Source organism: Prionailurus viverrinus, chromosome D1, assembly GCF_022837055.1.
Source record: "Prionailurus viverrinus isolate Anna chromosome D1, UM_Priviv_1.0, whole genome shotgun sequence".
Lineage (NCBI taxonomy): Eukaryota > Metazoa > Chordata > Mammalia > Carnivora > Felidae > Prionailurus > Prionailurus viverrinus.
Window position 1 is genome coordinate 110,432,831 of NC_062570.1, and position 25,570 is coordinate 110,458,400.

Here is a 25,570-nt window from a genome sequence, read left to right on the forward strand (position 1 = left end):
TACCTTGAAGGGGCCCCGATTAGCCTGAGGCCTCAGGGCCTCTCAGCTAGTAGATCAGGACTCTGTCAAGGCCACCCAACCCTGTCACCCTGTCCAGCCGCCAGCCTGGTCCCTCTTGATCTCCAGCCTCGCAGATTTCCTCCCATCCCTGCCCCCAGCTTCCATGGCCCCGGACAAGCCACACCCAGGGCCAAGGAGACACCAGACAACATTTCAGAGCCCTGGCAGCGCGTCCCACACCCCAGACTTGCTCTGTCTGGCCCTGTGATAGGATTTCCTGTCAGGCCTAGAGGGTTGTGGTGGGCAACGAGACGTGTGAGGGACCAAGGGACACGCAGTCTGGCCTCAGTATCTCCCAACAGTAGCTGATACTAACACATTTAACCCTCAGGGCTGTCCCGGGAGGTATCGTTTCCCCATTTTGCAGATAAAGCCCCTGAGGCACTGAGAGTTCACCCAGAAAACGGTGGCCCTAGATAGGAATGGATGAGACCAGCTCCAGAGGCGGCATCCTTTTTTTTTTTTCTTTTCTTTTAATATTTATTTTTGGGAGAGCGCCAGTGGGGGAGGGACCGAGAGAGGAGGACGGAGCATCCGAAGCGCGCCCTACGCTGACAGGCAGGCAGCGTTTATGGGGCTGAAACTCACGAGCCACGAGAGAGATCATGACCCGAGCCGAAGTCAGACGCTCAACCCACTGCGCCACCCGGGTGCCCCAGAGCCAGCATCATTTTCCTAGACACCTGCCTTGTGCCTGGCGCTGGATTAGGCCTATTCTCCAGAGACGGAGAAACCGAGTGTCAGGCAGTGACAGAAGCGCATTTCCATCTAAGTTGGCTTCCCACGTTTTCCCCTGCTTACAGCACCCCCCCCAAGCTCTTCAGGCTTCTGGGGGTGCGCAGGGGCTCTCTGGAGGGGGCTCAGGGCTTTGGCTCTTGGAGTCGGAAGAGGATTAACCGACATCGGCCGTGCGGGAGTTGTGCCTCTTAAGTGAATTTTCTAGATAACTCACTCGGGCCTCTCGAAGTGCTCCTGGTACATGTGGCCACCTCTTAAAAGCTAGCTCCAACCATAGCCATTGAGCCTGAGCCCAGCCACACGCTGGCCTTACGCACTGCTCTGCTGTGTCACAGTCTGCGATCTGCCAAGCCTGCCCTCATGTAATGCTGCCAGGATTGCGTACCTGGGCGATGGGCTCCTCTCTGGGCCTCAGTCTTCTCATCTGTGAGTTGGGAGGATGGGACTAAATGACCTTCGCAGCTCCCCCACCCCTTTCTCGTGTCTTTTATGGTGGCCAAAAACACATACGATTTACTAGTCTCTTTACCCACCCATCCCTTGAGGGGCATCTGGGTTGTTTCCACCCGTTAGCTACCGTGAATAATGCTGCGATGAATAGGAGAGCGCACTTATCTCTTTGAGACCTTGCTTTCGATTCCTTTGGCGATTTATACAGAGAGGCGGGACTGCTGGGCGATATGTGGTAGTCCTGTCTTCAATTTGTTGACTTGTGTCTTCTACACCGTCTTCCGCAGTAGCTTTGCCTTTTTACCATCTTGCCGGCAGCGCGGGGGGGGGGGGGGGGGGTGTCCCGATTTCTCCACACCCTTGCCAACGCTTGCCACGTCGGTGTTTTTGGATAATGGCCACCCTCATGGCTGTGAGGTGATAGCTCACTGCGGTTGTGATTTCTAGCGCTCTGATGATCCGTGGTGTTGAGCATCTTTTCATACGCTCGTCGGCCACTTCTATGCGCCGCCTTCTTGCTCAGGGACCTTCGGAGGAGCCTGTGCTATAGCGACGCCGTCAGGGACAGACTTTTGTGGCTGGTGGGGCCACAGCTCGTACGTGATTCTGTGGCCCTGGCCCCCTCAGACTGCACCCTTCGCCGAAGAGTTGTGTCCCGGGCCTGGTCCCCAAGCCCACGGTGTGGTGAACTTTAACTCAAAGCCAAGTTGCAAAGCTCTGACCTGTGTCTGCCGCCGAGCACGTGCCTGGGCCTGGTGACTGCTCTTGCCGGTAGGCCCAGAGCTTTTGGGGGTAAATTTGCCCGCTGGCCTGCCCGAGTCTCACTGGGCTCTAGGACAGTGGCTGGTGGTTCCACAGCGGGCGGAGACGCGAGTGTGTCCCACGAGAGGCCCGTGTGCCAGCTCGTGGCCAGGAGAGGCCCCGCAGGGGCCGGGACAGGGGCCAGCCAGTGGTTCGAGGGGCTCCCCTCAAACCTCAAGCACAAGCACAAAAACCCTCCCCCCAAAATGCTGCAGCTGGCCAGACCCTCCCTTGTCTTTCAGCTAGTTCTCCTCTCCCCCTGCCTAAACCCAGGGCCTGGCAGTGGCCCAATGGCAGCTCAGGAACGCCAAGTGGAGCCTCTCCCTTTCCAAGTGGTCTGAGAGGCTTCGAGATGCCCTGACATGGAGGGTGTGGGGATTGGGATAATGGAGTCTCAAGCTCTCCCAGACCCCCTGATTTTAGGAGCTTGCAAAGTCCCCTGGGTGGAAGCCTGGAGTGGTCAAGCCACCGATGGAAGCCTCGAGGCCTGCAGAGAAATCACACGTGGGAAGCTGTTGGCTGGGTTATGAGGGAGAGACCCCCAGTTCAGGCCTTAGGGGACCACAGCCACAGGGGGCAGGGGAGCTCCACGACCTCTCTCTCCTTGCTGGGAGAAAGTGGCTGGAAGGGTGGCACCACCCCGAGCCCTGTCTTTGCTTTACCTCCTGGGGACCCGGTGCAGGCCTTCATCTTCCTCACCTCTCTGGGGGCAGCTGGGGCAAGATTCTAACCCACTCCAGTCCCCCAGCTGCCTTGCACATGGCTGAGACCAGGGGGGTGGGGGAAGGGATCAGCATTAGGGGAACATGGAGGGCTGCTAAAGATGGGGTGGGGGGGCCATGCCCCTGGGGGGGGCTGGATTTGGGTGCGGGAGCTTCAGGTCCCCTAAGAGCCTGCCTCGGCTATCCTGGTGCTTCTGTGCAAACCTGGTAGGGTTCTGCTGTCACCTCCTACCTCAGCCGCCAGCCACACACCTCTATCCACCCGGCCCCCAACACGCACGCCTGCTCAGGGAGGCGGTTCAAGGAGGAGTCGGTGCTCAGGCCATCCAGGGCCATAGTGACCGCAAGGCCTGACCGGTTGTCCTGGCAACCGAATAGAGGTCTGGTGGTACCAAGGAGAACCCAGAAGCCCCTTCAGCCTTTCTTGGCACCCTGGCCTCCTGCCCCACAAATTCCAGCTATCATGATATCCTACAAACTGTGAAACCAAGATAAAAAGTTAGTGTATCAGGGGCACCCAGGCGGCTCAGCCGTGCGACTTCAGCTGGGGGCATGATCTCACGGTTCGTGGGTTCGAGCCCCGAGTCAGGCTCTGTGCTGACAGCTCAGAGCCTGGAGCCTGCTTCGAATTCTGTGCCTCCCTCTCTCTCTGCCCCTCTCCCACTCACACTCTGTGGGTGTGTGTCTCTCTCTCTCAAAACATAAATAAACATTAAAAAATAAAGTTATCAGAGAAATACCCTCAGTGTTCTCAAAGTGCATTCTCTGAGCCAGCACATCAGCATCACCACCCTTGGAGCCCGTTCCAAATGCAGTTCTCTGCCTTCAAACCTGCCCTGCCGAATCCCACTCTGCGGGTGAGCCCAGCCGGCCTGTCATGACAAGCTCTCCCATGATTCTGATGCGGTCAAGTTTGATATCCGCTACCCTGCCACATAACCTCAGCCTGATTTCATTTCACGTTGAGTGTGAACGCTTCGCTTTTAGGAACAGGTGTCTTTATCTCAAAAAAAAAAAAAAAAACAACCCTACAAAGTAATTTGGGGAGCCCCCTACACCCTCAAAAGGACTTGAATTTATTTAAGCCAAAAGCGGGGGAAGGGGACTGTAACAGGCAAGCCATCCAGCAGAGCACCCGTGAATGCCAGCGCCCCGCCCCCGACTCTGGTGCCCCCTTCTCCCTTTCCACGCCACCGGCCACCCTTCGGGATCCCAACCCTGCAGTTCCAACGGCCCCCGCAGACGGCCCCCGCGTGGGGCGGGTTGGCCCGGCCACGATCCTCAGCCCCGACGGCGGCCTCGTCGCCCCGCCGCTGGGGCGCCCCGATTGGTGGAAAGCTGTTTACAGTCGCCTCGAGGTAGCGTCCCCACCTCTGTGCGCTCAGGATTTAACGTTCCAGGACGCGTGGCTCGAAACCCCGTGTGTGCAGACTGTCGTTCCAAGCCCCGCCGGCGCAGACCTGGGCCCCGAGGGCACGCGCGGCGCCGGCCCAGGGTGTAAAGTCCCCGTCCCTCTCCCGCGTCCCCCGCCCCACCCGCGGGGCCGGGAGCGGACGGCACCCCCGGCAGCGCCGGGCGTGGTGGCCGCGGCCCCCGCGGGCGGGGCGGGCCCCCCCAGACACCGCCCTCGCCGGCCCGGAGAGCCGCGCAGCCAATGGAGGCCGAGGCGCTGCGCGGGGATTGGAGCGGGCGCGGGGCGGGCCGGCGGGGCCGAGCGAGGGGAGGAGGCGAGGCGAGCGCTGTCAGCGCGGTTATAAGGGAGGGAAAAGTTCCCTGCGCCGGGAGCCGGGCAGGCGCACGCTCGTACGGCGGCCGCAGCGGCAGGGCGGGGCCGCGGAGGAGCGGGTGGCAGCGGAGGACGCCCCCGGGGACGCGACTCGCTCCCCTCGGGGTCTCTGTCGGACCTCGGAAAGGTACCGGCAGGGGGCGGGGGGGCCGAGGGCTTTTGCACGGGGCCATGGGCGACGTCGGGGAGCCCGGCCGGGGGCCCGCGCAGCCGGGGGCGCCGCTGCCCACCTTCCGCTGGGAGCAGATCCGCCCGCACAACCTCCCGGGCGACAAGTGGCTGGTCATCGAGCGTCGCGTCTACGACATCAGCCGCTGGGCACAACGGCACCCGGGGGGCAGCCGCCTCATTGGCCACCACGGCGCTGAGGACGCCACGGTAAGGAAGCCCACCGCTGGCCGGGTTGGAGCCTGGAGCTCGCTGGGGCCTGGTCGTGGGCACTGCGATCCGCTCTGCTTGCACGATCCGGCATCCTTTCTACTCTTCGCTGACCCTTGATACTCTTCGCTGACCCAGAATTGGGATGGACAAGTCAGGGCCTGATGTGGGCTGAGGAGGCCACGTCCCTGCGCGGAGGACCTGCACACCCGGCCATGGACGGGGTGGGGGCTGGGCTGGAGCGGGTCTGTAGGGGGAGTGAGGGGCTCTCAGAGGTGGGTGTGCCATGGCCGACTAGCCGGCCCGAAGTGTGAGCCCTCCCTGCTGCTCTGAGCTTCTCTCGGTTCTGGGTCCCCCAGGCCAGGTTGCTCCTGCCCAGTGCCAGGGGTAGGGTGGGGTCCCCAGGGGACTGGCAAGGCTGTGCCACCAGAGGCTGGGGGCTGGGCAGTAAAGCTTGGGCAGTGCCCAGAGGTCTGTGGCTTTCCCAAGAGCTGCTGTAAACTGCTTTGAGGGGCAGTGACTCACCTCTCCTGGGCTGGCAGCTGCACGTGGGAGAACTTTGCCAGCCAGGCTGGGTGGGCCTCCTCGGGAAGCACAGTCACCCCAGGAATAGACTGACCCTTGGGAACCCCGACTTCCCTTTCCCAGCCCATGTCTAGACATGTCTTGCCAAGGAGGGTTGTGACCTGGTCCAGTGGGAGCATCTGGCCGGAGCCCAGTGGTAGAGCAGCCTGTTCGGGGAGCCTCCTCACCAGCCCCTTCCCGTGGTCCAGCAGTCCCTCATGTGGAGAGACCACGATGCTCTGCCTTGACCGTCGAACATTCGAGATGGGCCACACCGGCCGGGTACCAGGAATCTTCAAGATTCCAGGAGACGAATCCCTAAGTGGCAGAACTTTTGGCAGCAGAAGAGCGTGTCCTGTCCCGGGAGGTCCTGTTTACCAGGACTGCCAGGTTGGACAGTCTCCAAAGACTCTAAGGGAAAGGTCCCTCTTCCCCACTTCCCCCCTAAGAAGCCAAGGGTTTAGAGGCAGAAGCCTCCTGAAAGGCTAGACACTGACAGACTTGTCCACGGGCCGGGTGGTGGCCATGGAGTTGAAGATGACGAGGGGCCGACAAGTGGGTGGCCACGCACAGGCCTGTATGTGCGTGAGCGCTGCATGCATTCGTGTGCACGGTTGGACGCGCATGCATTTCTGCCGGGGTATGGGGTGGTTGGGGTGCCGCTGCCCCTCCCCCTCAGCTGGCTGTGCCCTCGCCACCCCTGAGGGATCCTATGGCTGCGTGCTCGGGCCTATTTCAACCTCAGAGCTGAAGGGCAGAATGGAGGCAGGAGAGAGGAAAGGCTGACGGAGGGCATTTCTCAATGCTCTTTCCTGCCTGGTGCCCAGGCCGGTGCTGGGGGGCCTCTCACAGGGGAACCCCATCAGACGCTTATCTCTTGACCCTGAGACCTCCGTCTGGCAGGTTTCTCACTGATTCATCACCAGTAAGGTCTGTTGCCCATTTCCAGAGAAGCAGTCTGTGTGCTCCCTGGGGCTCGGTCCTGGCTCTGCCAGTGGAGACTCTGTGTGACCTTGAACCAGGCGTCACTCCGCTGAGCCTCAGTTTCCTCATTTGTAAAGAGGGGAGAGCTGGGCCAGACAGTGAGCCAGCTGTGGGCAGGACCCTGCCTTTTCAACTTTGTGGCCCCAGGCCTGCCCATGGAGTAGTCCTTCCTGGTCGGTATACGTTGCTGGCTGATAAGTGTGAGCATGTCCTGCAAACAGATGGACAGATTATAGACCGGCCCACTGCTGTGTGTGGTCAGGCCCAGCCCCCAGGCGCCCATTCCAGGCCGTGGAGCACAGGTAGGGGTGGGGCAGCTGTCATGCCGGGGCTGTGTTCCTGAGGCCATCTCTCACTAGCCCCAGCCGCCCATCAGCTGTTCTCATGTCCAGGCAACAGAAGCCTTCCTGCCAGGAAATTCCCAGAGTTCCTGTGCCATGAAGTCAGCCTGTGGCCATCCTGGGATACAAAACTGGGTACCCTGGGGAGAGTGCTCTGGGCCCTGAGCCAGGTTTCTCTAAGAGTCATAGGCGGCTTGAGACTAGTGGAGGCAGCCAGGGAGGGACGAGGCCTGGCTGTTGCTGACCAGAAGTATACCAGGGCTGGGTACTGAGCACTTGCTCTGTGCCAGGCTCCAAGTTTAGCACTTGACTTACGGATGCTGTCTTTTAATCCCCAGGATACCCCTAGGAGGCAGGTACTATTACTGGTTTTTCCCACTTTACAGATGGGACAACTGAGGCTCAAAAAAGCAGAGTGACTTGAAATTAAGTGGTGGGTCTGAGATTTGAATCCATAGCCCATCTTCTTAACCCCACGCTACCCTGTGACTTCACCGGCTTTTCCATTCGTTCATTCTGCAATTATTGGATCAGTAAACCCAGTAGCAGATATTCAGCGAGCAGGTCCTAGCCACCAAACTCTGCTCTAACCTCTGAAGATCCAGCTGCGAACAAAACATCTCAAGGAGGAAGTTAGAGCGAAAGCTCAGAAGTGGGACGGTACTCAAGGAACAGTGAGGGTATGGTGTGGCTGGGAGGGGGCAGGCAGCGAGGTCCAGAGGTGACAGGAGTTGGCTGGGCTTCTGTGTCCTTGGAAGCGGGACTTTGGTTTATTCTAAGGGGATCTTTGGAGGGCAGAGCAGGGAAGCCAGGGGAATCTGATATACATTTAAAAGGATCCCTAGGGAAGACAGAGCCTTCCTGGAGAAAGGCAGGAGGCTAAGGGAAGAGATGGTGGGATGATTCTCCCAGGTAAGGTCACTCAGAAGAGGTGGCCATTCACCTGGGCTCCGAAACACAGGCATGGCCAGGGCAGAAGGCAAGAGTGGCTATCGTGTGGCATTCAGACAACAACCGATTGAAAGAAAGCGGGTGTGAGTGTTCGCCCATTTTGCAGATGAGGAGACAGGCTGAATATGGGTGATGCGAAGGGACCTTCTTGGGGCCCTCAAAGGGCAGGGCATCAGGTCCTTGGGCTCGGAGGGTGGGACTTGTGTCTGGGTAGCAGCTGGGGGGAAGTGAGGCATATCCCAGGCCTCAGAGTGAGGGTGGGGCCTCAGAGAGGGGCTGGCCATGAACCCAGATGACCTGGCCCCAGAGCCCACGCTCAGGCTTCCTCCCACCTCGCTGGCTGCCTTGGAAACCCTGCTGCCTGATGGCCACTCCCCATGAAGTGTGACCTCCCCGGGGCTCCGTAGGTGGTTTCTGTGATGTCCCCACCCACTCAGGCCCCTTCCCAGGGTAGTCACAGTGCCCAGCTCCCCCTGGGGGAGTGCTGGGCAGGAACACGGTACAGAGGTGGGCCGGGCACCCTTGCTGTCCTGCTTTTCCTCCCCAGGGCACCCAAGCGCTACTCTGTATAGCAGAAAACAGCTAGGGAGAACCAGGGCTTGAGGAGGGAACTGGAGAGTGGTGGTGGAGAAAGTGTCAGTGGGTATGGCCCCTTTGGGGTCGCTGACTCGGGAAGTCAAGGGTGCTGGGGGGAGGAGCCCTACTGTGTGTGCTGGCCCGTCACCAGCCACACCAGGGGTGGCTTCCCGGGAGGGTCTGTCCTGGAGTTGCCCCTGCCTGCGTGGGTGCGAGTTGGACACGTCGCGTTCGGAGCTGTGCCTCAGTGTCCTCATCTGCAAAACGATGCACTGATAGTGCTTCTCCACTGGCTCTGATGAGGAATGATGTGGGGAGGGGATGGTAAAGAGCATGAGTGCTGGGCACGAGGGTCTCCTGCATCTTCCACCTGCGAGAGGGAGGGGCGGCGGGATTCCTGGGGTGTCCCTTGACGCTTACCCCCCCTACTCCCCATCGTCACAACCCACCGCTGCCTCCTCCACAAAGGCTTAAGGAGGCAGCAAGGACAGACCCAGACCTCCTGAGCGCCCCCCCCACCCCCCCACCCCCGCCCACAGCCCCGCTCCATTCCCTTCCTGAGCTGGAACATTCCCGATTCTTTGGGGGAGTGACCAGAAATGTTCCCCATCCCGTGTGTCTGTTCCCCAGCCTCAGGCTGGCCAGGGTCGGACCGGCAGGGTGGACTCCACTCTCCTCCCTCACGCCTACAGGCCCACCCTCCAAGGCCACTAAGTCTGAGTGGATTCGGGCGCATCAGGCCAGCAGGGCCTCGGCCAGAGCTGGACACCGGGCCCTTCTAAGTGCACTTTTACCTCCACTGACTCAGTCCTCCCCGCAGCCTCACGAGATGGGCACGGGCGGTTTCTGATTTACTAATGCGAAAATACCGAGTGGAGGAGAGTGCGATCTTGTCTGTGGCTCATAAGTAGCTGTTCAGGTTCCGTTCTCAGCAGTCTGGCGCTGAGCCCCGCACTCCCGCCCCTCAACTGGCTGCTATTCGGGGCTCGTGTGGGGCTATGGGGGCAGGGCGGGAGCCACTGTGAGCTTTCCAGGGACCGAGGTGGGGCTGGCAGGGCGTGGACATCACAGAGCTGCTTGGGTTCGCATCCCGACTCTGTCATGACAAGCTCTGACCTGGGCAGATGCCCCTGCCACTTCGAGCCTCTGTTCCAGCAAACTGGTTCATATCCCTGCCTTGTTGGCTGTGGATGGTTGGCTCGTGTCCACTCACTCAAACCTGCTATCCAGCCCCTGCCCTGCCAGGCTCTGAGGACGCTCCTGTGACCGTAGCCTGTCGCCGCCACCAGCGGGTTCACCCAGCTCTCTTCCCAGACCCCGTGAGAGACCCCGAGTGCCACCTTCCACTTGTTAGGTGGGGAAGGATCATAGGGAGGATGTTTTCAGGTGCACCAGGGGTAGGTGGGGGTGGGGCCTCCTGCAGTGCCCCAAGAAATGCCAGGACCACCCTCCTGTCCCCTATAGTCCAGTTGCTAAACAGCCAGGTCCCTGGCTGTGTGGGATGATGACCAGCTTCATGGTGAGGCCCCCCCAGCTTCATGGTGAGGCCCCCCCCACTACAACCTTCCCCCCCCCCACACACACACACAGGAGACCCACTGCCTCCTCCTGGCCCAGGAGCGGCCACAAGCCCAGTTCTGTAGTCAGACTGGGTTCTGATCCACTCGCCATCAAATGGAGCTGTGTGCTCTTTGTAAGTGGCTTAACCTCTCTGAGTCTTCTGCCCAGGCCCCGGGTCCTTAAGCAGTAGCCCAGAGAGGATCTGGTCCGTTGGTCCCAGCAAGTATTCCAGCAAGAGCTGATTTGCTGGTGCATCAGGTTTGGGTCTGAGGCCGGTGACCCACCTTGTTGGTGCCGAGAACGCGATAGGGTCAGCGGTGCCCACCAGCCCCGGGAGCCCACCTGCTTTCCAAGGACCCGCCACAGCCCTGCCCATCTCCTCCCATCAGCCGGAGCCTGGTCTGCGAGCTCTGGGGTTTTCTCGCCAGCCCTTCCGGGGCTCACACCTCCCCTTGCCACACCAGGAGATAGACCTGGCTGGAGGGCCCTCGGGTGGCCCTGTCCATCAGCGCTTCCCCAGGCCTGGCCTGGGTGAATCAGGACCCAGGGAGAAGCATCCAGGAAGTTGGCCCTGGACCCCCCCCCCCCCCCCCGGGGATCTGCTGGGCGCTAGGGTGGTCCCAGAAGACACAGAGGGAAGAAGGGCTGGGAGAGAAGGACTAGAAGAGGAAGGAAGAAATCCTGGGGCCGTGGCCACAGTAGGCACGCGTGGGCCCCATGTGCCACGAGGGAGTTTCAGCGGAAACTCCCCAGCGCCTGCTCATCAACCTTAAAAAGGAAGGAAATTCTGACACCTGCTACAATAGGGGTGAGGCTTGAAGACGTTATGCTGAGTGACATGTTAGTCTGGCATAAAAAAGGACAAATCTGTTTGATTCCTCTTATCAGGGGTCCCTCCAGTGGTCCAGTTCGTAGAGACAGCAGAGTGAGTGGTGGCTAACAGGGGCTGGGGTGGGGGTGGGGGGTTGGTGTTTCATGAAGACAAGAGTTTTAGTTGGGGAAGGTAAGAAAGTTCTAGAAGTGCACGGTGGTGATGGATGGCCAGCAGTGTGAGCACACTCAGTGCCATTAAACTGCACACTTAAAAAGGGTGAAAGAGGTGAATTAAGGGGCAAAAAAAAAAAAAAAGAAAAAGAAAAAAGAAAAAGTTACTGCTCTGAAGTCCAGAGCCAGAAAGTCCCCGGAGTCTTGCCCTCTTTTGTCTAGTCCCAAGCTGGAGGGTCGACTCGCTCAAGGTCGCGGTGAGTGGGGTCAGCCCAGCCAGCCCCAGAGCGGCCTTCCCTCCTAGCTCCCCAGGAGCCTGGGGTACCCCCCACCCCGTCAGCAGCTTCCTGGGGTGGGGGCCAGCCTCCCCCACACTTTCTCACTCCCAAATGTCCTGCCCCTCCATCAAGGTCATCCCGGAGAGGCGGGGAGATCAGTAGTACACAGCCCCCTCCCCTCTTAGGAGCTCAGGGAGGGAGTCTAGGTTGTTCCAGAAACAGCACCCTCCCAGCCCCCAGCTCTCTGGGCTGCCCTGGGCCAGCAAGAGAGCAGACAACAGGAAAGGGGACCGCTCAGGTGGATCCTGCAGGTGGTGCCTCTGCGTGGGGGGTGGGGGGTGGGGGCCCGGAGGGGCCTAAAGTGCTTCCTCCTCCCAGGACTGTGGGGAAGTCCCGGTAGTGAGTGTAGGGGCCCAGCTTCTGGTAGGCTCCCTAGCAAGAGTCACCTTCCCAAGGCCCAGGGGACATCCACCCCGTGGTGTTTCCACAGTTCAGGCAGCTGGATGACTAGTCCCTTCAGAGAGAGTCCAGGGAGAAAGACCCATTGAAGAGCTGGGAACAGTAACGAGCCAGGCACACCAGGACCGGATTAGAGAGACTGAGGGAGCCCGGCTGGGCAATCCGAGTTGGCTCACGCTCCAGTGCTGCCTGGGCCACTTCCTAACTGGTCCCTTACCCCAGTGCTTTGTCTTTCTCGACTTTCCAACCCCTGTTGCATTGCACCCCATCCCCACCCCCAGCTGTTCCAGAGAATCACAGGAATGTTCCATATTTATTTGATTTTTTTTTTTTTTTAAACCCATCGTTTCCACGTCTGCTTTTAAAATCAAATGAGTTGAACCATGTATCTTCCTTGCAAACCTGAGAACCCAGTCTGTGTGGCCCTGGACTGATTTTTGGAGAAGGGTGCCCTGTGCTGGGGGAAGCACCTGGGGCCTGGGGCACCCAGGGCCTGAGGAGGACCTGGCAGGGCATCCAGGGCCTGGGGAGAACCCAGCAGGGCATTCAGGGCCCGGGGAGAACCCAGCAGGGCATTCAGGGCCCGGGGAGGACCCGGCAGGGCACCCCGGGCCCAGGCAGGACCAGGCAGGGCACCCAGGGCCTGGCCAGGACCTGGCAGGGCACCCAGGGCCCAGGGAGGACCCGGCAGGGCACCCAGGGCCTGGCCAGGACCTGGCAGGGCACCCAGGGCCCGGGGAGGACCCGACAGGGCACCCAGGGCCCAGGCAGGACCAGGCAGGGCACCCAGGGCCCGGGGAGGACCTGGCAGGGCACCCAGGGCCTGGCCAGGACCCGGCAGGGCACCCAGGGCCCAGGCAGGACCAGGCAGGGCACCCAGGGCCTGGCCAGGACCTGGCAGGGCACCCAGGGCCCGGGGAGGACCCGGCAGGGCACCCAGGGCCCGGGCAGGACCCGGCAGGGCACCCAGAGCCCGGGGAGGACCCGGCAGGGCACCCAGGGCCCAGGCAGGACCCGGCAGGGCACCCAGGGCCTGGCCAGGACCTGGCAGGGCACCCAGGGCCCGGGGAGGACCCGGCAGGGCACCCAGGGCCCAGGGAGGACCCAGCAGGGCACCCAGGGCCCAGGCAGGACCAGGCAGGGCACCCAGGGCCTGGCCAGGACCTGGCAGGGCACCCAGGGCCCGGGGAAGACCCGGCAGGGCACCCAGGGCCCGGGCAGGACCAGGTGGGCACCCAGGTCCTAGGGAGGACCAGGAAGGGCTAATGGGCAAGGCTGACCCATTTGGCCCTCTTTTTATGACCCCGGAACAACCAGCTGCTTCTCCATCTGTCTGTTCTGCCTTCTACCCCGTCTCTATCTGCCCCTCCGTCCACCTGACTGTCTGCTCTCCTTCAGGATGCCTTCCACGCCTTCCACCAGGACCTCAATTTCGTGCGCAAGTTCCTGCAGCCCCTGCTGATTGGAGAGCTGGCCCCGGAGGAGCCCAGCCAGGATGGACCCCAGAATGTGAGCGGGGCCCTGGTGGAGGCTAAGCCCCCAGTGCGGGGACCTGGAGGGGTGGGGAGCATCGCCGGTAGCAACGCCATCCACATTACTCCAGGGGGGACCCGGGTCCTGGGCTGGGTTTGCCTTCCCTTCCCGGGCAGCAGCCGAAGGTAGAGCTATAGGAGGCCCGCAGGAGCCCAAGGCCCGGGTCTGGCTGGGCCGGCATTTGCCATGTTCCATTTCCCTTCTTGCTGAAGGCAAGCCCCTTCCTGCTCTGGGTCCAGCATCCCCATCGACACTGAGGGTTTTGAAGCACTGGGCCCTAAGGGTTTTCCCAGCTCTGCCTTTCTCTGCTTCTTGTGTGCCCACACCTCTGGCGGGGTGAGCCCCGGCCACCAGCCGGCTCCCCAGCTCAGATCCCACGCCTGTGCTCTCGCCCCTCCATCTCTTGGGCTGTACCCCTTGGGCCTGACACTGGGAGTGGCTGCAGCGTGGGGCGCTGTTGGGGGCTCCCGGGGACAACCCGGGGGGAGGGGGGGAGGGGAGGGCCGCTTCCATAGCTGACCAGCCATTCGGCCGTGGCAGGCCCAGCTGGTTGAGGACTTCCGAGCCCTGCGCCAGGCAGCTGAGGACATGAAGTTGTTTGAGGCCAAGCCCGCCTTCTTCGCTCTCTTGCTGGGCCACATCCTGGCCATGGAGGTGCTCGCCTGGCTCACCATCTACCTCCTCGGCCCGGGCTGGGTGCCCAGCACCCTCGCCGCCCTTGTCCTGGCCACCTCCCAGGTGACTCCAGCATTCTTTTGCCGCCACCCGAACTGCCCAGTAGACAGTGGGGCCCGGCCCGTGGGGACACTCTGGACATACCTGCTGAGTGAATGAATGACCGGCCAGAGGCCCCGTGACGGCTGTATCTGTAGGTCAAGCTGCATTTTAAATGAGCCGTGGAAGCTCAGGGCGGGGAACCAGAAGTCTCCATGACAGACTGGCAAGCCCGTAGGCCTCCCGAGACTCAGTTGCCCTCACCTGTTAAAAGAGGGAGTTGGCCCACAGGGTCTTAAAATGTACCATGAGCGGCGGCCGCGTCCTGTGAGCGGGGAGGGCACCCTGGGGCCCCTTCCCACCGGCTCCTGACCCTGCTCCCCTCCCCAGGCTCAGTGTTGGTGTCTGCAGCATGACCTGGGCCATACCTCCGTCTTCCGGAAGTCCCAGTGGAACCACCTGGCCCAGCAGTTTGTGATGGGACAGCTGAAGGTGAGGGTGGGGGTGGGTGGTGGGCAGCCGTGGGGCTGAGCTGGGGGTGCCCCGCCGGGTCCACCCACGCGGTCAGGCACCTGGCCCCCGCCCTCAGAGCCCCCCTTTCCCCTGCAGGGCTTCTCTGCCCACTGGTGGAACTTCCGCCATTTCCAGCACCACGCCAAGCCCAACATCTTCCACAAAGACCCGGATGTGACCGTAGCGCCCGTCTTCCTCCTGGGGGAGTCGTCGGTCGAGGTGTGTGGGAAGGATGTGGACTCGCTCGTCTGGGCCTCAGGCAGGGAGGCGGAGAGGTCACAGGCAGGCGGCAGGGGACCCTGGCCACAGCCCTCCGTCGTCAGAGCCTCCATTTTCCCATCTGCGGTAGCCACTGAGTCACTGTGACCGAGCCCCCCCACTGTCACTCCACGCTGAGTCCCTACCCAAAGGGCACCCCTTCCCCACCTCCCAGCCTGCCGGGGGTGAAGGGCCCACCTGCTAGAACCCGGGGTTGCCCTTGCCCCCTGACCCCAGCCCCGGCTGTCTCCTCTGCAGTACGGCAGGAAGAAGCGCAGATACTTGCCCTACAACCATCAGCATCTGTACTTTTTCCTGAGTGAGTGTCCCTCGGTCCTCCTGGAGGTGGGGGCACAGCCACGGCCAGGGCCTGTCTGCCCCTGCCTGCTTCCACCCCCTCCCGGGCCAGGGGCGGACCTGTTCAAACCCCCTCAGTATGGCGCCGGCACACCTCTCCCAGCCCTGCTGGCCCCGGCCTGCAGCCCGGGCCCACTCGACCCGGCCCCGCCCCGGGGTGTTCAGGATTCCTTCCTGCACGCACGCCAGAGTGGCCTGGAGCCCTAGGGCCCCGGGGGGTTGTCGGGGTGGCCAGGATGAAGATTTAAGGGGACGTGGGAGGCTGGCCTCCTCAGGAGGAACACGGAGGCGGGGGGGCGAGGGCCAGCCCGGGGAGGCTCGGAGGCCAAGGGAAGATGGGTGGCCGAGGCCACGTGGGTGACGCAGGGTCAGCCGGCTGGATGGGACCGGCACCAGGCCCCACGGGCATTCCCGGGATGTCCTCGCCGCCCCGCTCCCTGACTCCCTCGGCCTGGCCTGCCTGGCACCCCTGCCCTGCTCCTGAGCCCTCCTGTGCCCCTCGCAGTCGGCCCGCCGCTGCTCACCCTGGTGAACTTTGAAGTGGAGAATCTGGCGTACATGCTGGTGTGCATGCGGTGGATGGTGAGTGGGGGCTCTGCGCCGCCCCCCCCCCAGGGGGTGCAGTTGTGGTGGCGGGACGTGGGGCACAAGGGGGCGGCCCCGTCCGCGAATGCAGACGGGTGCACACGCGTGTGCGCGCGCGTGCCGCTGTGATGCGTGTGTACTTGTGCGGGTGTGCGCGAGGCGCGCGGTGCTCTCCCGGTCGGGGTGCCCTCCCTGGGGGTGGGGGTCCCCTGGGCCGGCTCTGCCAGGCACTTGTCCCCAGGGAGGGGTTCCCCCATTGCACACTCCTCCATGAGGCCAGCAGGGCAAGGATCCCGTCCCTTTACGTAGCTGAGAAGACAGAGGCCCAGAGAGGGGTAGTGACCCGTCCGGGGCTCCAAGGCACATCAGGCAGAAGGGGTGGATGACCCCAGCTCCCTTTCCCGGCTGCCTCGGGGGCCTCTGCCCTCCTCCACCCTCCTCTGCAGGACTTGCTCTGGGCTGCCAGCTTCTACTCCCGCTTCTTCCTGTGCTACGTCCCCTTCTACGGCGTTCCTGGGGCGCTGCTCCTCTTCGTCGCTGTCAGGTATGGCCAGATTCGGGATGGCAGGGAGGTGGGGAGGCCACACACAGGCAGCAGGGGACCCTGACCACAGCCCTCCAGTGTCAGAGCCTCCATTGCCCCATCTGCAGGATGGGGACAGCAGTGCAGCCTCCCTGGGTTGTTGGGAAACACGAGTGACAGGACCCCAGGGACAGTGGGTCTGCAGGAAGCGGCCTGGCTTATAAGCAGCCCCATGGATGTCCGCCCTCGTGAGCAGGGCTGCTCCGAGCTCCGCCTGGCAATGGACCCGGCTTTGCTCAGCCTCTTTAAACACCACTGGGAAAGGGGTCCCGTGATCCCATGGTGCAGACGAGGAAGCCAAGGCCCGGGTCCGGTGCAAGGGGTGAGCTGGACATGGGCAGTGCCTGAGCTCCCCTCACAGGGTCCTGGAGAGCCACTGGTTCGTGTGGATCACGCAGATGAACCACATCCCCAAGGAGATCGGCCATGAGAAGCACCGGGACTGGGCCAGCTCTCAGGTGGGCAGCAGGGGTGGGCCCGGGCAGGGACCCAGTGAGGGGGGTGGGGGCCCCCATGCCCGCCTCTCTCACCTGTGCCCCGCCCACTTCCGCCAGCTGGCAGCCACCTGCAATGTGGAGCCCTCGCTCTTCATCGACTGGTTCAGCGGGCACCTCAACTTCCAGATCGAGCACCAGTGAGTGTGGGGTGGGAGTGAGTCCTGAGCCCAGGAGCTGATGAGGGGCCCCTGTGTCTAGTCTTCCCCCAGGGAGGCCAGGACATAAGCCCTGGACTCCCTGGAGGCTGGGGAGAGGTGGTGAACGGGGGGGGTGGGGGGGGGGCCTGGGTGGCGATGGGTGGGGTGGGGGCCCCCTCCGTCACCCGTCACCTCAGGTGCCAGCACACGCTCTCCCCACCAGCCTCTTCCCCACGATGCCAAGGCACAACTACCGTAGGGTGGCCCCGCTGGTCAAGGCGCTGTGTGCCAAGCACGGCCTCAACTACGAGGTGAAGCCCTTTCTCACCGCCCTGGTGGACATCGTTGGGTAAGGATCCCCCGCTCAGCGCCCCTTCCTGGGCACCTGGCTCTCTGAGCCCAAGAGCTGGCATTCAAGGCCTGTCTGATCCACCTTTCGGTCCTCAGCCTGTGCCTGCCCTCCCTTCCCAGGGCTCTTTCACACTGCCGGGGTTTAGGGCAGCCTCTGCCATGGGCCCAGACCCTGTCCTGAGGGCTATAGATAACATCAGTGAGCAAAACAGGCCGAGATCCCTGCCTAGCAGATCTGGAAACCAGTTAAACTAAGTAAATTACAGAAACTGTGGGAAGAGAACGTATGCTTTGGTGAAATGGAACCATAAAAACCTAAGAGTAGGAGCAGGAGAGGGGACTTGTGAGTTTTAGTAGGGTGGCAGGGTAGGTGGATTCGAGAAGGTCACATGTAAGCAGAGACAGGGAGGGGGGCAGAGGGTTGGCAGTGGTGACATCGGGGGGAAGAGCATCTGGGGCACGGGAACAGTAGTGCAAAGGCCGTGAGGCAGGCGTGTGCTGGTGTGAGTGGAGGAGGGACACGCGGGACCTGGATGCCCTGACCGGGAGTGCACCGATGGGGCTCGATTTGAAGCAAGAAGCAGTGCAGGGGTCCCTGTAGCCGTCTGGGTGAGGGACAATGGAGGTGGCCTTGGCAGTGGGGAGCAGAGGTCAGATTCCCCCCGCCAGAGCTCTTCCACCTCTGCACTCTGCACATGCTGTTCCCTTTGCTTGCAGGCCCTTCCTTCTATGCTGGTGTTTGAACTCTTGCTGCTTCCCTTTCATGACCCTTCCAAGCCCCGTCGTCCGAGCCCCTGCCACTGGGCAGGGTCCCATTAGAAGAGCTGGCTCAGGGGTTCCTGGCGAGTGGTTGATATTTCTGGCTCCTCTGCCTGTCGTCGGGCTCCTGGTGGGCAGCCTCCGTGCCTTACACACGGGCTCCAGGGTCGCAGGGCCTCACAGAAGGAGACCAAAGAGAGAGGGACAGGCCCGTGCTGGCTGCTGCCCGGCCTTGGTCTCCCCCGACCCGAGGTCTAGATTCTACTCCAGTTGATGAGAGTGTAGCCCCCCTCTCCGAGTCTCCCCTTCTGCTCCCCCACCCCAGCTGCCTGGCCCAGGGGAATGGGACGCGCGGAGGACTATCTTGGGGGAGGGGTGAGAGAAAACACCCACCCCACCTCTGCCTCCTAGGTCCCTGAAGAAGTCTGGCGACATCTGGCTGGAAGCCTACCTCCACCAGTGAAGGCGGCACCCAGGGCCCCAGCGACCACCAAGCCGGCCCAGGCAGGCTTGACCACTCTGCCCCACCCCACCCCCCACCTGGCCTAGGGGGCCCTGCCCACCCTTCTGGATCTGCTGTCCTCACCTCACCACCCCCCTCACCTGTCTGCTTGGCAGCCCTAAGGCCATGGCTCTTGGCCAAACAGGACCAGGGCTAGGGGGATAGTACATAAAGCCACACAGCATGGCATGTTTTCCTAGAGCAAAAATTTAGGGAAAACGGTTATTTTTATATAAAAACAAACACAGAAAAACGGTGGAGTATTGAATCTGCAAGAATCTTGGAGCTGGACTTCCTGAGAGGAGTTTAGGCCACTTGGGCCATCAGGGTGCTGGGGGGGCAGGGGGTCAGGGGGAGAGACTGGTGGCCCTGGGTCGGGAAGCTGGCAGCTGGCCCAGGCTCGGGTCTCTGTGAGGGTCCCTCCCTTCCTGTCCTTTCTTTCACCCACTCACCAGCAACCTGCGGCCGTCACGTTGGGTTCACTCGCTTTGCTCCTCTGCAAGGTGGGACGGGAGCCGGTCCGGCAGACCAGGGCTCGGGCCACGTCTGCAGGCGCCCCCCTCCCACCCAGCACAGGAAGGGGAAGCCAGGATGTTCCCCCCCCCGGCCCTGCACTGGCCTCCCGAAGCTTCTGTGGAGAGGAGCTTCTTAGGGCCACCTGCCCATCTTAGCATTTGCACCCAGCATCATGCTGGCGGGGGTGCAGCTTGACTGTGTTCAGTGGCCCACAGGAGGGGACCCTGGGTTTCTCCCATGCCTTCCTGGGACCCGGTGCTCGCCTGCTGGAAGCAGCTTAAAGAAAACAAAGTGCTGAGCTAGGTTTTCTCTGAGGCCTTTTCTGGAGTGGGAACGGGGAGTTCTCCCCACCAGCCACAGGATTGCCCCTCGCTTTGTCAAGGCCCCCATGGCCCTGGACTGGGTTCTCTTCCGGGAGGTGGAAGGGGCACACGTGCTGGGGGCCTCGTTCAGTCCTTTCCCAGGACCGCCCGGCCCCACCCTGATCCACACCCCATGCAGCTCCCACCCTCCTCTCCTCCGGAGTCCCGTAAACCAGGGGACTAGTCCCGCCTCTGCCTGGACTCAGAGCTGCGTGACCTTGTGGAAGTTATTCAACCTCTCTGAGCGGTAGTATGATCCCCGAGGGTGACGGAAGGTAAAAGGGATGCTGTATGGAAGGCTCTTTGCATAGGGCTTGGCAACAGGCCTCTGAAATGTAAAAAGTTTTATGCACAAAGCCCTACACCCTGGGGCCCCACCTGCCCTGACCTGGGACAAGCCCGTGGCTGTCTGAGCGGTGCCATGCGGGCCCCGGGATGGCATTCCCTCCATCTCCTGTACAATCGCGGCATTTCCTGCAGTGGCTCGCAGGGACAGACCTGAGGGCAGCAGTCCCCACCGGGGGGGAAGGCTGAGCCTGCAACGCCACCTAGGGGCATCCAGAGTATCTGCACCATTGTGGGGCAGGCCACGCTCCATGCTGCCCCTGGTGGTGGCCGTGGGGAGTGCTCTCCGCCTGCAAATGGGTGGTTGCCTAGGGACCTCCTCCTCCGAGGACGCTTTGGGAAGACGCCTGGCCTCAAGTAGCCACCGATCTCTCCTTATTGCCTGAAATCCTTCACTGGCGGGTCATCCTTATCCTTGTTCCACTCTGTCCCCCATGCTAGAACCTCTGGGGATAGGTCATCACCCCTCTCCTGGGCTGAGCTCCCCCTTATCAGATGTCTTATGCAGTCATGGAACAAAAACCTAGGGAGCGTGGGCTAGGTTTGTAAAAGGAAGGAAGGAAGGAAGGGCCTTGGCAGAGCCTCCAAGAAACCCCGTATCCCTGCTTTACCATCTGCCTACATCTGCACAGCCCGGGCAGATGGCGGAAAAGGAGATTCACAAGTACCAGCCCTGCCTGTGATGTTGGGAATGGCTGGTCCCAGTTATGAACGGACTCCTTTGGGACAGGACAGGTCACTGTCTTTCACTGGTCTTCCCCACACTCCCCTTCCCTTGACACGTCCTAGAGCACCTGGCCGCCTCTTCTGCTGGGTCCTTTCCAAGCTCTCGGGACCTGTCACTAATTCTCCTGGGTACTGGCCCTTGAATTTGGAAGAAAGAACTAAATGCCTTCAAAATACAAAGAAACACATTTATAATGGCAGAGGACCATAGAGACGTGGCCTTCAAATGCTAACATGCTAGGTGGCCCCTTGTGTGTATGCTTGGGCCAGTTTGGTTAGAAATGTCAGATGCGGCCAAAAGAGCCCCAGGTCTCCAGACCTCTCCGGGCCTCAGTCTCTTATCTAAAAAAAAAAAGAATTTTTTTTTTTAATGTTTGTTTATTTTTGAGAGAGGCAGGGGAGGGGCAGAGAGAGAGAGAGAGAGACAGAATCCGAAGCAGGCTCCAGGCTCTGAGCTGTCAGCACAGAGCCTGATGTGGGGCTTGAACTCACGAACTGCAAGATCGTAACCTGAACTTGACGCTTAACTGGGATGCTTAACTGACTGAGCCACCCAGGCTCCCCAGGGGCTTCAGTTTCTTCGCAAGTGGTTGTGGGCACTCCTGGGGTCCACAGCCTATCATTTCCGCGTGTCAGCTGTCAGAACAAGGATTCTTTGAGATGTCCTGTCCAGAGGGGCACACCTCTCTGGGGATGGTGTGGCTGGGACAGCTGAGGAGTCCCGATTGGTCCAAAGCACTGTGTCTCATGAGCAGTGGCCGATGGCTCCCAAGGGCCATCCGGGCCCAGGGCTGCCGCCTCTGCCCTGCCCCTTGTCACCAAAGGCCTCCTCTCTCCTCCCAGTGGGCCAGGAGGGTTTCTGAGGGTCCCACCAGAGGCCTAAGGAACTTGCCAGGGCACTGACCACCCCTGGGGCTCGAGGAGCACACACAGGCCGGGCTGCTCTGCTGACCCTTCCTCCGGGGCCTGGCACCCTGCACGTGCCCGGGCCACCCAGCAAACTGATACTTTTCACCAGGGTGGCCACCTTGCTGGGAGTGTGCTCTCCTCTCCGCAAGGACTCGGCCTGCTGTCCCCCCTAGACAGCTGCCTGGCCTCTCGGGAGCGGACTGGCATTTGACATGGTGTGTGTGTCAGGGGGGGTGGGGAGGTGCCTTGTTCTGGGAGACAGCCTTTCCCTCAAGGAAGCGAAGAAGATGCCCAGGCAGAGTGCTGGGCGAGGAGCAGGGACCCAGCTGTTGCCACCAAGTGGCCTCAGGCCAGGCCCTTCCCTTCCCGTCCCAGCCTTACCTGTGAATGGAAGCTTCCAGTCTTATCATCACTCAGGGCCTTGAATGTGAGGGTGTCATGACTTTGGCAGGGGGTGGGGATCCGACCCCCATGATTCTCTCTGCCAGGTCCGGGGACAGGAGAAGCAATTAGGCAGAGAGCAGGTATGGGCGTCCCCAGCTTCTTGCCCCAAGGGTAATACTTCAGGTCAAGGACGGTGTGGTGGGAAGGAGTCACAGAGAAGCTCCACATGCCCACTGACCTGAGCCGAGGTTTAGCGGGTGCCCTCATAGCCCCAGCGTCCACCTAGCCCATCAGCCGCCCCCCACTCCCACCCCACCACCACTCTCCCCTTCCCCAGGAGCCAGGCTGTCACAGGTGATGAACCCCGGGCTTCCAGCCGGTGGGGTGGCAGGGCCACCTGGGACACAGGGGACCACACCCAGCCTAGGCAGGAGGTGGAACACAGGCCCAGGTGAGAGGGATGGGAAGTGTGTTCCTCAAGGTCTTTCAGCCTCAAGAGCCTCTAAAGGGTCTCCCAGAAGGGCCAGGGCAAGGGCTCGCAGGTCAGATCACTGTAGCCCGGTGCCTTCAATAGACAAATGTGGCCCAGAGAATAGGGGCAAAGGACTCCCCCAAGGCCACTCGGTGGGTCTCTGCCTCCTGGCTCAGGCCTCCTTCTGGGTCCTACTGCAGTGTCCCTGCACCCACTGGGGACATACACACACCCCACTCGGGACACCTGGCTGTCACTGCTGGCTATACTGAAGTCGGGGAAAGCAAGAGTGGGATGAGGGTCTACTCTGGAGCCCTCCCCAGCCCTGCTAGGAGATGCAAGGCTAAATGGGGAGCCCCCTGAGGTGCTGGCTGTGCTGAACTTCCTGGCCCTTTCCTGGCACACCTGGCTTGACCTGCCAACTGAGCCCACCCAGAAGCGGGGGAGCAGCATGGGAGGGAAACTGAGCAAGGGTCCCTGGCACATCCCTTTGGACTTTTCCCAGGCGTGGGACTCAGTCTCTGCCATTGCCTCTGAGCTGGTGGCCCTGGACTGAGATGGCATGGCTGTCTCCCCAGGTTGTGGGGACCCAACGAGCCACGGCACGGGCCACAAGATGGAAGCGTAGGTCTCCGGGACTTTCCAAAGCCCCTTCTGAGAGTTTCTTTGCCCCCGGGGCTCTGTGCACCGACCAGGAAATGGGGAGAAGGGAGTCTGGCAGAAGCCAGTTGACTGGTGAGGTTGTGGGCAGACAGCTGGTCTGAGGATAAACTGGGGACAGAGAAGGGGATGGCAGGAAGGTGGCCTCGGGCTGCTCCTCCTTGCTGCCCTCCAGAGACCTTCCAGAAAGCCTCCTGTGGCTCCGGTGGCCACGTCTGGAGTTGGGTTTGTGTGAATGCACTTAAGGGGAGGGGAGAGAAGTTCTCTCCAGAACAGAGGCAGCAGGGGGCGGAGGTGGGGTGACTGCAGTTGGGGAGGGGACAGGAAAAAGGCCGCCTGTGTCAGCACGAGCCTCCTCCCTGGTGCCCCGGACCCTGATTGCAAAGCCCCTTCCTCCAATCCCAACACCCTGCCCAGCATTAACGCTCATAAAGTCATCCGCTGATCAAGAAAGTGAGAATAAAATTACTTTTATTTCCAAAAAATGTAGGGGGAGCAGGGAAACAACATGGTAAAAATTAAGATCAGTTCCCTATGGGTCCATTCTGTCTCTGGGGGAGGGACAGCTCCTTGGGCCTCGCGTTCTCAGTGGGGGGGGCCTCGGACCCACGCTGCCATGGCAAGCCGGAGGTTTGTCACACTAGAGGCTGGTCCCCCCCTGGCTGGCCAGAGCTGGGGGACTACGGCCTTCCCCCAAAGGCCCCCACTTTAAGCTTGCTTCCGCTCCCCTCCCCTGACGCTAAATACTGGTTAGTGGGTTAGATTTCCGAATGCCCCAGGCCGGAGGCCTCCTCCCTCTCACTTCCCATCCCCTCGGCCACCTGGCCTCCAGCCCCAAACGCCTAGTTGCAGTGTTTACTCGGCCCTCATTAGACCTCCCTCCCAGTCCCCCCCGCACCCCCCCACCCCCGCCCAGCTGCTCAGGGTCACCTCCTCCGGGACTGCCTCCCTCTGTGCCCCCACTGCCCCCTCGACGACAGCAGCGGCCCCAGCAGCCCCCCGCAGTCAGGGCCACCGTGGGCTGAGTGAGTGAGCCCGGCTCAGCCGACTGCGGGGCCTGGGGAGGCGGTGAGGGGCAGGTGGTAAAAGTTGTCACAAGGCCCAGCCCTGCTGCCACCCGCCTGTCAGAATGTACCGTATAACAAAAGGTTAAAAACACCAGAAGATGGGAGAGTGGAAGACAGTGTGAGCATGTCCACACTGGCAGCCCCAACTCGGGGGAGGGGCTGCGTGAGGCCTCCCTCGGGCACCCTCCTGCAGCTGGAAAGGCCCGAGGCCACTTGGCCAAGCGGAGAGACTGGCTGGAGCTGCCTGGCAGGTGAGGGAGCACTTTGGAGAAGGGGTCGATAGCTCCAGAATCTTAGGTCTCCCAGCCCGGAAGAGGGTGGGCGGGGCGCAAGGCTGATGCTCCTGGGACCTGACAGGACCTGCCTGACCTGGCCACCGGCCTCCGCTGAGCCCACCTTCAGGACCGCCCCCTGGGACCCGAGGTCACAGGCCGTGCGGCTGGGAAGACGTCGGGTGGAACAGCACAAGCCCTGGGTCAGAGGGCACCGGAGGGGCGAGGACACTTCCCGGGGCCCCGGGGGGTCTGAGCTGGCTGCGCTGCTCAGGCAAAGGCAGTCGAGAGGCGGGCCAGGACCCTGGACATCCGGAGAGAGGTGGCACCGGCAGGGAGGCCCCGAGCACCGGTGGTCCCAGCGTGGGCTGGGCGGGAGACGGGAACGAGGAGGACACAGGCGCGGGGCCTGCAGGGCCGGGGAGAGCATGGCGCCTAGCGAGGACCCCGCCCCACGGACCCCAAGAGCATCTGAGGCAGAAAAGGAGGCGTGAGGCCCAGAGGCCAGGCAGCAAGGCTGGGGAGGCGGGTGTGTCGCGGGCCGCGTCTGTGGACCTCTGGCCCGACAGAAGTTTAGGGGCAGGAGGTGGGGGCTGGGACGGAGCACCTCTCTCTGCTCCTGGGGTTGGGGGCGGGGAGGCGAGGGGGAGGGGCTGCCTGACAAGAGGGCAGCCCCATGAGGGCGAGAAGTGAAGGGAAAGGGGGGAGGGAAAACGAGAGAAAGACCAAAAATGGGGTCTGTGGCCAGCGTGTACCCCGGCCTCGCGGACACCCCTCGGAACAAAAGCCCACCCCCCCCACCCCGTGGCCAGCACTCCCACCTGCTCCCCCTTCCCCGTGGGCGCCCCAAAGGCTTCATTTGTGGAGGTACGCGTCCAGCCACAGCTGCCCGGACTTCTTCAGGGACCTGGGAGGAGGAGGGGACAGTCAGGGCCCAGGAGGGGCGGGGTCCCCCACCCCCACCCCCTCCCCCCACCCAGGAAGGACAAAGGGAAGGTCCTCAGCCAGCCCAGAGAGAAGCCAGGCCATCCCTAGTAAGGGAGGTGGCCTGGTGGGGACGCCCGCTCTGGCAGGGCGCGGCCCCCTTGCTGTTGTCAGTCCCCAGCTGTCAACAGCTGGTCTTGGCCCTGGGCCCCAGCACCCGTGGCCTCCCCCCTTACCTGATGATGTCCTGCAGGGCCCTCAGCAGTGGCTTCTCCTGGTACTTAATGCCGTGCTTGGCGCACAGAGACTTCACCAGCGGGGCCACCTTGTGGAAGTTGTGCCGGGGCATGGTGGGGAAGAGGCTGGGGGGAGCAGGGCCAGGGTGAGGGCTCTCCCGCTGTGCCCCCAGAGGAGCCGGCACTCGGGCGGTGGGGCCCAGCTGGGCCTCAGCTCCCCTGTCAGCAAAGGGATCGATCCCCCTGCCCTGTAGGCTTACAGGATGGAGGGAGGCC

General features: G+C 62.1%; 2 protein-coding genes across 2 annotated transcripts in view; one reads left to right on the forward strand and one right to left on the reverse strand.

Annotated features, from left to right (window-relative positions):
* Positions 1-4,694: 4,694 nt before the first annotated feature.
* Positions 4,695-18,674, forward strand: FADS3 (fatty acid desaturase 3). Its single transcript, XM_047823970.1, has 12 exons — positions 4,695-4,935; positions 13,031-13,141; positions 13,706-13,903; positions 14,270-14,371; positions 14,489-14,611; positions 14,909-14,969; positions 15,513-15,589; positions 16,039-16,136; positions 16,537-16,633; positions 16,730-16,809; positions 17,033-17,158; positions 18,331-18,674. Exons 1-12 carry the CDS (start codon positions 4,729-4,731, stop codon positions 18,380-18,382), a joined length of 1,332 nt encoding a protein of 443 aa, XP_047679926.1. The 5' UTR covers positions 4,695-4,728; the 3' UTR covers positions 18,383-18,674.
* A 4,575-nt stretch (positions 18,675-23,249) lies between these two features.
* Positions 23,250-25,570, reverse strand: part of FADS2 (fatty acid desaturase 2) — a 33,230-nt gene continuing 30,909 nt past the window's right edge. Inside the window, exons 11-12 of the mRNA XM_047877624.1 lie at positions 25,295-25,420; positions 23,250-25,041 (exon numbers count right to left, since the gene is read on the reverse strand). Of these exons, the coding sequence (XP_047733580.1) occupies positions 24,990-25,041; positions 25,295-25,420 (178 nt within the window). The 3' untranslated portion in view covers positions 23,250-24,989. The remainder of the gene's footprint in view (positions 25,042-25,294; positions 25,421-25,570) is intronic.